The sequence below is a fragment of the Arachis stenosperma genome, chromosome 4 (assembly GCF_014773155.1).
Source record: "Arachis stenosperma cultivar V10309 chromosome 4, arast.V10309.gnm1.PFL2, whole genome shotgun sequence".
NCBI classification, from domain to species: Eukaryota; Viridiplantae; Streptophyta; class Magnoliopsida; order Fabales; family Fabaceae; genus Arachis; species Arachis stenosperma.
In genome coordinates, this window is record NC_080380.1 from 78,225,645 (window position 1) to 78,237,386 (window position 11,742).

The 11,742-nt window shown below is 36.8% G+C and overlaps 1 protein-coding gene across 1 annotated transcript; it reads left to right on the top strand.

The window, feature by feature from the left end:
• Nucleotides 1-10,787: 10,787 nt before the first annotated feature.
• On the top strand, nucleotides 10,788-11,529 carry LOC130975122 (uncharacterized). The gene is made up of 2 exons (XM_057899952.1): nucleotides 10,788-10,946; nucleotides 11,029-11,529. Exons 1-2 carry the CDS (start codon nucleotides 10,788-10,790, stop codon nucleotides 11,527-11,529), a joined length of 660 nt encoding a protein of 219 aa, XP_057755935.1.
• Nucleotides 11,530-11,742: the final 213 nt, after the last annotated feature.

Here is an 11,742-nt window from a genome sequence, read left to right on the forward strand (position 1 = left end):
ATGCTTTGTTATCGAATGATGGATAAGATTTTTAGCAACGCATATTATCACTAGTATTATCATAAAAGATAGGGTTTTTAGAATATCTCAAATGATAATCCTTCGACCGATTTTTGATATAGAGAATTTGTTTGGAACAATTGGTGACAGCTATGTACTCAGCCTCAATAATTGATAGGCTACTATATTTTGCTTGTTGCTCTAGCAAGTGACGAGACACTTTCCGAAGAAGTAGCAAGTTTCACTTGCAGTCTTTCTAAGATGATACTCTTTAGGATTAAATTGAAATCATGATTAGATACCATTAATTTTAAAGTTTGGTCTACTGGCAGTGAGATATAAAAGAGATCTAATCATTCCTCGATATATAATCTCAGAAGTGCTTTCACCATTTTTGTTACCATCAAGGATCTGAGATGGATCATAGGAGTCGCCATTCGCTTAGTATCTTCCATATTGAACTTCCTTAGAAGTTCCTTGTAGTACTTGGATTGATGGATGTAGATACATTTCTTTGCTTTATCTAAAGTCTGACAAAGAATTTCAGTGCTCCATTAGTCCATTATGCTCATTTCAAACTCACCTTTCATTAGTTTAGAGAAATATTTGCATAGAAATTCCTGAGTTGCTCCAAATATGATGTCATCAATATATATTTGGACAACTAGAGGCTCCTTATTCTGATAAAGTGTAAATAGAGTGGTATCATGCACTCATCGCTTAAATTTGTTTGAGTTAAGAATGAACTCAGGTTATGAGTTAAGAATGAACTCATCACATCCATTTTATACAAAGTGATCTTCTGAGAAGCTACATAAGCATGAAAGATCCTAATGAATTTAAGTCTTGCTGGCAAATCGAAGATTTCTCATAATCAATTTCTTCTTCTTGATTATAACCTTGTGCTACCCGTCTTGTTTTTGTTTTCGACAATCTTGTCAGTTTCATCAAGTTTGTTCTTAAAAATCCAATTATTTTCGATGATAGATTTGTCCTTGGGTTTTGGAACTAAATGCAAAACTTGATTCTTCTTAAATTGTTCAAGTTCTTCCTTCATATCAATCACCCAATCCTATTCTTTGAGAGCTCTAGACACATGATTTGGCTCAATTTTAGAGATTATAGCACAACTATTTCTAAAGGATTATCTTGTCAGATCTCCTTCTAAGGTCTCTCCAAGAACTAAGTTTCTTGAAAGAACTTTGAGATCAATTATTCTCTTGTAGTCTTGTGTCTTATCAAATTCTTCATTTTTTTTTCTTCTTCCTGTTCTTCCACCCGAATTAGAGGTATAGGTGTATGTAAATTCTAAGGTGAAGACTCTGTTTTAGGTTCAATCGTCTGAGATTTTGGTGGAGCTGCAGTGGTATTTGATATTTTGAGGTTATCTAGTTAATTCTCAATCACTCTCATGTTTTCTTTAAGATCACTGCTCAATTCCTTGAACCTTACATGAATTGTTTCTTCAACACTCTCTTATTATAAACTCTGCATGCTTTTGAAACCTGTGACTATCCTAAGTAAACACCATCATAAGATTTGGGACCAAACATTGTGACCTTGTCCCATGTGATAATAATAAAATAGTGTGGCCAACTATATAAAAGAAAGAAATGCTGGATGTTCTTTCTTTCTACAACTTATAAGGTGTTAATTTGAGGATTGATCTAATAAATTATTTTAAATATGACAAGTTTTGTTCATAGCTTCAGCTCGAAAAGCTTTAGGTAAATTAGCTTCTAAAAGCATTGATCTTGCCATTCCTTACAAGCTTTTGTTATTCTTTTCAGCTACCTTATTCTACCAAGAGATTCTAGGAACTGAGAAGTTGTGAGAAATGTAAAGGTTTTTTTACAAATCTTTTCAAAATCTTAGTTTTTACCACTGTGATCACATCTAATGGTAGAGATTGCGATTCCTTTTTCATTATAGACTTTTCTTGTGAATTCTACAAATTTTTTAAAATTCTCATTCTTATGAACTAAGAAAATAACCCATGTAACTTTGGAAAAATTATCAACAATTACAAAGATATATCTTCTACAACTCAAACTTGTTGTTTTGATATGTCCAGGAAATTAAGAGGTCTCGAAGAATTTAGAGTGTTTATATCTTGATTGACGCTTTGGTCTATTTTTCCATCTCAGAATAATCACATGTGGAATCTTTTTCATAAGAGATTTTGGAAAGTCCTTCCCAAGCCCTTTATGAAATAACTCAAAAATTAGTTTTATGTGAGCATCACCAAATTTCTTGTGTCATAACTATTTGTTATTAATGATCGAGGACAAGACATTTTACATTTTGATCTATTAGATCCTCAAGATGAAATACACATATGGAATCTTTTTCATAAGAGAATTTGGGAAGTCCATTCCCAAGCCCTTTATGAAATAAAAATTAGTTTTATTTGAGCATGACCAAACTTCTTTTGTCATAACTATTTGTTATTAATGATCGAGGATAAGACATCTTACATTTTGATCTATCCTCAAGGTATAATACATAAATATTGTCCACTTTTGAGCAGTAAGAATAGTAGAGCCATTTGCTTTGTTAATAACTTCAAACTAATCAAAGTTTGTTTGAAACCATCTACTAAAAGCACATTTGAGATAAGGTGACAATCATCTTTACCAACACTACCAAAACCCAAATCTTTGGCTTGAATATCATTTGAAAGCTTTACTATTCTTGGGTGTGAGATGACTGAATTTCTTCGTTCTTTTCTCCAGTCATATGCCTCGAACATCCATTATTCATGTACCACTTTCCTTTTTGACATTTGAGCTTTCAACACAACTGCATTCATAACCACATAGTTCTTGAAATATGCTCATGAGTTTTTTGAGAACTCATCTTTTGAGGTTTCTTACAAACCTTCTTTCGGGGTTTCTTGGGAATCCTTCATCTAAGGTTTTTCTTAACAACATTTTTCTTGAATTTACCATCATTCTATTTGTTCCAAGAACACTATTTAGTGACATGTCCAAACTAATAGCGTATATGGAAAAATTACTCATCATTATTTTCAACATGTCCTAGACCAAACTTTAGAAGATAAGATCCCTAACAACTAGGCATTAGATCTAGATTATTGGTACCACTAACGATATTTTCTATGTCATCAGTAAGAAACTTGTTAACTCTTATTAGCTCATAAATCTTTTTCCTTTCAGCCATGATATCTTCTCCTCCTGAGATTCCATCGTTTGAGCTTCTATTTAGGAGTTTATATCTTCTGCTATTCTGAAGCATATAACTCGCATTTAATGGGCTCATTGATAGCTGTCGGATCCCAAACTTCTTTTTGAAGAACAATTATCTTAGAAAGTAATAATGTTTTTTTTTTCTCTTTTAAAGTGTCTTTTAGGGTAAGATCATCTTTTTCTTCTTAATATTATTAGATTCTCCTTTCATCATTAGTTTCTTTGTCCTTTTAGATTGCAGGGCCAAAGACTTTGTTTCATGAGTTTTAAGTGAACCAAAAAGTTCATATAAAGGATTGTTGTGGACATACGAAGCCACCTTTTTGTGAGGCTTCTGAGGATCTTCGAAACTAGTTGGGCATTTGTGAAGGCATGACCTAAACTTTTGAGAGAGTTCACAATGTTCATGAACCTAGACGACATCTCAGCTATATTTGCGCCTTCTTTCATTATAAAGTCTTTATATTGGCTTATTAAGATGTTCATCTTAGTTTTCATGACTTAGTTTTCTTAACCTTTTCTGCACCTTCGTGAAGCATCTTTAGTCTATCCCAGATTTTTTTGGCCGTTTCACAAGTGATGATCTATCATACTCAGTCTTACTGAATCCACAAACCATTATACATTTGGTTTTAGAGTTCAACTACATTTTGGCCTTCTGAGCATATATCCATCTGCCCCTTGATATTGGAATGTAGATCACTTGTCCATCTACTACTCCAACCGATGTTGTGGAGTTGTGGACAAAACATAATCTCCATTCTCAAATGCCTCCCATGGTGCACGAATTTCCACGCTTCGTACAACTGAACCAGCAAGTGCATTGGGTCGTCCAAGTAATACCTGAGTGAGTCAGGATCGATCCCATGAGGATTGTGGTTTGAAACAAGCTATGGTTATTTTGCAGGTCTTAGTCAGACAGATAGAAGAGTTGTAGATTTTGATTTGGAAGATGGAATTATAATGATAATATTAAAAAACCTAGATGAATGTAAACAGGGATAAGGAATTGGTTAAGGCTTGGAGATGCTTTGTCCTTCTGGATTAACTCTGGTATTACTGTCTTCTTCAATTGTGAATGATCTCTTCTATGGCAGGCTATATGTGATTAACGCTGGTTTCAGCAGCCGCCAATACTTCTCCAGATCTGAACCCCAGGGTTAGTGCGGATCCATTCTGATTGAAAGTGAAGCTCCTGCAGTTCATTCTCCTTGGTGATCCTACTTAAAACACCACAGACAAGGTCAAATCTTCCGGATCGGAGGATGCTGCACCTTGGGTTCTAGCCTCCACCACAGAGACACTAATCTCTCCGTAAATTGGCTGAACTGATGTCTCGAAAAGTCCCCAACGAAGTCGTGGATTAGCCGTCTGAGAGATGTATAATCAAGCTGGTGGTTCATCATTATCCGATGAAAGACGCACTTTGAACCCATGTTGAATGTCATAACCTTATGCCAGTTCAACGCATTCATATTGATGAAGAACGAATATACATCTTAGAATAGATAATCAAACACGGATTAAAGAGGAACAGTAATCTTTTATTAATCCAAAAAACTCAATAGGGCTCCTCCTCTCAACTTAGGAGGTTTAGAAACTCATACTGATAGAAAATACAATGGTAAAAATGAAAATTAATGTGAATGATGGGCGATGATCCTTAACAAAGCGTGATCTTGTACTTTAAATACTAAACTAATGACTAGTAAGGGGTAAAACAGTCTTTTTAGTGTTAAAATTCACTTCTGGGGCCCATTTGGTGAGTGTTTGGGCTGAGCTTTGATGAGATCCATGTGCTAGGAGGCCTTTAGGGTTTTGAACCCTGGCTAGGGGATCCTCTTTGGGCGTTTGAACGTAGGTCTCTTCTCTTTGGGTGCTGGATGCTTGGAAGGGGGCAGGAAGCTGGCTTGGACGCCCGTTTTGGGCCTTTTAATCTGAAGCAAAGTATGGACTATTATACATTGGTGGAAAGCTCTAGAAGTCAGATTTCCATATCCATTAAGAATGCTCAATTTAGACTTCTGTAGCTTCATAAAGCTTTTTCAAGTGAAAGGAAGTCAGATCCGGACAGCATCTACGGTGCTTTCTCTGTCTCTGAATCAAACTTTTGCTCCAACTCCTCAATTTCAGCCAGAAAAAACCTGAAATTACACAAAAACACAAAAGCTCATAGTAGAATCCAAAAATGTGAATTTAACACTAAAACCTATAAAAAATTTATAAAAACTAAACAAAACATAATAAAAACTATATGAAAATGATGCCAAAAAGCGTATAAAATATCCGCTCATCACAACACCAAACATAAACTGTTGCTTGTCCTCAAGAAACTAAAAACACAGTAGGATAAAAAGAAGATTAAGATACAATAAATTTCAGAGTTTCAAATGAAGCTTAGTTTTAATTAGATGAGCGGGACTTAGTAGCTTTTTGTTTCTGAATAGTTTTAGCATCTCACTATCCATTAAAACTCAGAAATGTTGGTCTCTTGAGGAACTTAGAATTTAGATGATATTATTGACTCTCCTAGTTCAGCTCTTTTTGATTCTTGAACACAACTTTCAGAGTCTTGGCCGTGACCCTAAGTATTTTGTTTTCCAGTATTACCACCGTATACATAAATGCCACAGACAGTTTAACTAGTTGAATCCTTTCAGATTGTGATTCAGCTTTGCTAGAATCCCCAGATAGAGGTGTCCAGAGTTCTTAAGCACACTCTTTTTGCTTTGGATCACGACTTTAACCGCTCAGTCTCAAGCTTTTCACTTGACACCTTCACGCCACAAGCATATGGTTAGGGACAGCTTTGTTGAGCCGCTTAGGCCATGATTTTATTCTTTTAGGCCCTCCTATCCATTGATGCTCAAAGCCTTGGATCCTTTTCACCCTTGCCTTTTGGTTTAAAGGGTTATTGGCTTTTTCAATCTGCCCTCCTTTTCCTACATTTTTGGGCAGTAATGGATTTTTCTCTTTTTTTTCGCTTATTTTTTTTCATGCATATATATTTTTTTTCTTTTGCAACATGCTTTCTCTTTTTCTTTTTATTACTTTTTCTTGCTTCAAGAATCAATTTTGGATTTTTCAGATTATCAATAATACTTTTTCTTTTTCATTATTCTTTGAAGAGCCAACATTCTAAAATTCCAACTTCAAATATGCACTGTTTGTTCATACATTCAGAAAATAAAAGCAATGCCACCACATCAAGATAATTGAACTATTCTTATTATAAACTTGAAATTAATGTATCTCTCAATTCTTTTCAAATAAGATTTCCTTTTTAAGCAAGGTGAGAGATATGGAACATTTTATAACTTAAAAACATCAATGCAAATGATCATGCAACAAAAACAAGAGAACAGACAATACAACATAACAGAAAACAGATAAATAATAAAAGGGAAAGGAAGAAAAAGAGAAAGAATTCACCTTTAATGGTGGCGACTAGTGCTCCTACTTGAGGGTCCAATGTGATGCTTGATCTCTTCAATGTCACTTCTTTGCCTTTGTTTTTCTTCCCTCATAGCCCTCTGTCCTTTCCTTATGACTCTTTGATCTTCTCTTATTTCATTGAGGGTGATGGAGTGCTCTTGATGCTCCACCCTCAATTGCTCCATGTTTGTGCTTAGTTCTCCAAGAGAAGTCTGCCATTGATCCCAATAGCTTTAAGGAGGAAAATACTTCTCTTGAGGCATCTTGTGAGAACCACAACTAGTTAACCACCTAATTAAGTAATTAATATTGCCCACATTAGGTTCCAAAAAAATTAGAGTGATAATTTGACGATTTAAATATGATTTTTGGACTCAGTAGGTTTTTCTGAGTCAAAAAAGTGCGAAAAAACGTAAAAAATTGCAAACCGGCAATTGAACCGGTTGAACCGGTTCAAGTCTGCCTGATACTGCTTGAGAAAAATTAAAAACAATAGAAAAGCTTAGAAAAATATTTCAAGTCGAAAACCAGGCGTTAATTTTAAAGGTTTGGCCCGAAGTTGGGCCAAATGGGCTAAAAATGCTAACGGGTTAGACTGGTCCCAAGTTGGGCCCAAGCCCAACAATATATAAGTGTATTAAGTGGCCATTTCAGCCACTTTCATACACAACAAGCAGCAGCAACGTTGAGTGAGAGAAGAGAGGTGAGGGTTACAAGAAGCACTATTCACATTCATCTTCTTTCTCTTATAACTTGAGCTACGGAGCTCCGATTTGCGTGCCATCAGTTGCTACACGAAGCTCTCACCAAGCCCATTAGTTTCATCTAAGCAAAGAGGTATGAATCTCGAAAATTTCTGCCCAGTCTTCTGCTCTAAGAAATTCGGATTTTTGGGTTTGGGTTTTAAGTGATCTTTGTGATTTTGGGTGTTTAGGTACACTCTAATCTTTGATTCCTATTGGGTTTTGCCCCAATCATCTTTGGATAAGGTGAGAAACTCAAATCTCTTGTGGTTATATAAATTTGATAAACCCTAGGTTGAATTATTGTAAATTCTTTGTATATAGATTGAGATTGTGATTGTTGGCATTTGATTTGGAGCTTTGGAGTGATTGTTGATGCTTGTTGGAGTTGGTTGGTCACTTGGATTGTGGTTGGAAGCTCAAATTTCACTCAATTTGGGTTTGTGGCATATTGGAAATCGGCCAAGGTATGGTTTCAGTTTCCTCTATGTAATATATAATATTCATAGACACTTAGGTTAGTGACCCATAGGATAGGATTGAATTAAAATTATTGTTGAGTTGTTGAATGTTGATGTATGATGATTTATGATGGGTTGATGATTTTTGAGCTTATTTATGATGATTGATAAAAATATGATGATGATGAATGGTTGTGTGGATTGAAAAGTGACTTGATATGATATATACGTTGTTGAGATTGATGAAATGGTAAATTTGAATGAGGATTGAGTATAATGTTATGCAATTGATGTGGAGGTTGAGATTAATGCAAGGTGAAGGAAAATTTTGGTAAGAATGGTATAATAAGTTATAAAAGGTAGAATTTGATGAAAAATGGAGTTTGGAAATGTTATAGAAAGATTGTAGAAATGGTGAATTTTGACCCAAGAGGGTAGAATGTGCTGTAATTAGAAGTTGGTATTGTTTTGGTTGGATGTGGTTTGTGAAAATTTGTAAATTGAGGCTTTTGTGAGTTTTGGTAAAAAGTGGTTTTAGTGAACTTTGTCTGATCATAACTTATTCAATGGTTTTCAAAATTGATTGAAACTTGTTTGGATTTAAAATTCATTGGAAACTCTTTAGATTGATGTAAAGTTTGTGAAATTTGGAATTTTGAAGAGGAAGTTATGATGAAACAATGATTGGTGTTAAAATCTGAAATCCTGCAAAGTTGCAGAATTTTAAGATTTCTGGTATGTACGCACGCACAGCCTTGTGCGCACGCACACCTCTGCGAAATTTTAAACCTATGCGCACGCACAGACCTGTGCATACGCACACGCAGAGGCAGGCAATCTGTTTACAGCGCTAGCACAGCTTGTGCGTGCACATACCCAATGAGGAATTGCAACTTGTGCGAATCCCCAACCCTGTGTGCACGCACACGTTGGGGAGGCCAGTCTGTTAAGGGTGCTAGCACAGGTTGTGCAAGTGAATAGACATTATGAATTTTAGTACCTGTGCGTACGCACACCTCTGTGAGTACGGACATTTTTAAAACTTCTCCGGGGCGTGCGCGAGCACACCCTTGTGGATTCACACACGTCCTGTTTCTCAAATTTAACATTATTTTTCAACTATTTTACCTTCCCAATAAGATTGTAAGCTTCTGTAAAACCATTTTAAGGCTTTTGGGCTATATTTTTTAGTATGAGAACATGGGAAATAACCTAAGGGTTTTTAGTTGATATTATATTGAAAGATTAGAAAGTGGAGGATTAGGTTTCGGGTGTTCTGAGGATGGTTTGATGGTGGGTGAAGGTAGATTGGTATGTGAAAATGAAACTAATGAACTGTTGAGTTCGGAATTGAATTGTGAATGGACATTGGTTGAGATAGGTTGAGGACTCTGAATGAGATGATAGATCCATGTAAGCTGAAAATGTTTCGGAAAACCACTGAAGTCCTGATTCATACTTAGATTATGATACGCTATGCGCCCGGAAGGGACGGCGGTTGGATCCCGCCTGTCGAGGTAGCGGCAGCGGCGTAAGGGTGGTGGTTCGTCCCGCTTGCGTTGAGATGAGAGGTCTGAGGCAAGAGTATCCCGCTCGCATCCCTTCGGATCAATAGAGTGTACATGCACAAAACCCTGGATAGTGATCCGAGCACTCGGGGATTGGCAATAATGATTCCGAAGGGCGACATCTCCATGGTGATGTGTCGGGTTGGCAGTTGAACCGACAATGTGATATCACAACTAATAGGACAGGCATTCATCATGTGCATTTTCTATTTGCTTATTTGCTTTGCCGACTTGTAATTGTATGCCTAATTGAATAACATGCCTATTTGCATACTTGATTTAATTGTATTACATGCTTCTACTTGTGTTTTACTTGCATTGCAATTAATTGTGATTTCAAATGGGATTGAGGAGGCTCGGAAGGCAGTGGCGATGGGATCACGTGGAGGATAGGTTGGTGAAGGCTATAGAACAGCGGAGATTGTTAGAATAGAATATCCCTTAAGTTAGATAACCCATTCTATACTGTTAAGATTTTAAGTTATGTTGAGGTTTATAATTATGCTTTACTGTTTTAATTATCCCTTAAGATTGAAATCTTGTGATGGATATGATGTCTAGGGTTGCCTTTAGCGTCCCAGGATCTTATATCCTACATCACTGGGCACTATTACCATACTGAAAATCTCCGGTTCTTATACCATATTTCTGTTGTATTTTTCATATGCATGTCGCAACCCACCTCGGTAAGTTATTTGGATGGTGACAGAAGCGGAGGATCCTGTTACTCTTGGGATTGTTTTATTTTATTTTGTTTGTACATCTCTCATTTTGTATTTTTGTTTTGCCTAGAGGCTTGTATTTGAGAGAACAAAACATGTATAAGCTATTTTAAACTTCTGGTTCTATTTTGTCTGTATATATGGCTAGCCAGCTTAAACTCCGTGAGCCGTGGCTAGGTTCTTATGATATTATACTCTTTATCCTTTGTTATATCACATCGTTTCTTGTGCTTTAAGTTAGTAGCTTCGCTAGTACGTTTTGCTCCTTTCAAATCCTATGTTTTGTGCTATATCCTTCATCAGGCTTCTAGATTATATTACTTCTTCTATATATTATATGTATGAGCTTAGAACTATGGTAACCTTTAATTTACCTTTTCTTTTATGACGCGAGGTAAAGCTTAGGCTAATTAGGGTGTTACATTTAGTGGTATCAGAGCGGTTCGTCCTCGTGAGCCTGAGGGATGGACCGATTGTGCTTCATTGCATACTCGAGGTCAGTTTTCTTTCATGCTATTTAGGTTATCTACTTGATATTTCATAGCATGCTTGTTTGTGAGTGCATTTTTGGGATAATTGAAGCACTAGGATTTTGATATTGAGACTGATCACCTTGATATCGATTATTTAGTGTAGACAGGAACCCTGAATGGCTTCTCGCGGACGAGTTCGTCTTCGTACTCGAAGAGAGATTGAGAGTAACCAGTCGACGGATAATCACCCTGAACTTATGTCGGCGATAACTAGCTTAGCTAACACGATTCAAGCAAGCACTGCCAAGGACTACTCGTGCTGTGCGGTGAACCAGGTAATCAGTCCGAAGCAAAAATGAAGAAGGTGCTGAGGACAACTTAGTTGGTGTTCTGAGAACTCTAGCTGCTTTTCTGAAGGCTGACTCGCCAGTTTTTGAGGAATCGATAAATCCTGCTGAAGCAGACAACTGGGTAAGAGCTGTGGAGGGTGCATTACAAACTCAACAAGTCCCGAGTAATCAGTTCGTGGAATATGCGGCTTATCAACTAATGGGAGAAGCTCAGCAATGGTGGCAAGGAGAGTGCCGACTGCTACGCCTACAAAAGGTGGACATTACATGGGCGTTATTCCATGAAGCTTTCTACAAAAAGTATTTGCATGAATCATTAAGGGAGGCTAGAGAGTTGGAGCTCTTACAGCTGATGCAAGGGTCCATGAATATAGCTGAATACACCAGCAAGTTCGAGGAACTCTGTAGGTCTTCGAGAATAAGTCAGGGTACTCCTGAGTCCTATGAGGGATGGAAATGTGTCAAATATGAAGTAGGGCTGAGGGAAGATATCATGTGTGTTGTGGATCCATTGAAGATTAGGAGATTCTCTGAATTGGTGGACAAGGCAACAACTGTTGAAGATTAAGCCAAGGAGGTGACTTTGGAGAGCAATGTTCGTAATGGTACCAGTAGCAAAGGTCATGGAAAGTAATTTCCACTTAGAGGCCAGATCCTCAAAAGGGACGGACATGCCACTCAGCATCCTCATGGTCAAAGAAACTTCAGAAGAAACAACAATGCCCAGTTTCACCAGACGAAAAGAAATGGTCAATGCTATACTTGTGGACTACTCGGATAC

Coding starts and splice junctions, on each gene's coding strand:
- LOC130975122 (XM_057899952.1), top strand. CDS start 10,788: ATGGCTTCTCGCGGACGAGTTCGTCTTCGTACTCGAAGAGAGATTGAG. Junction 10,947..11,028: donor CGTGCTGTGCGGTGAACCAG/GTAATCAGTCCG, acceptor GCTTTTCTGAAG/GCTGACTCGCCAGTTTTTGA.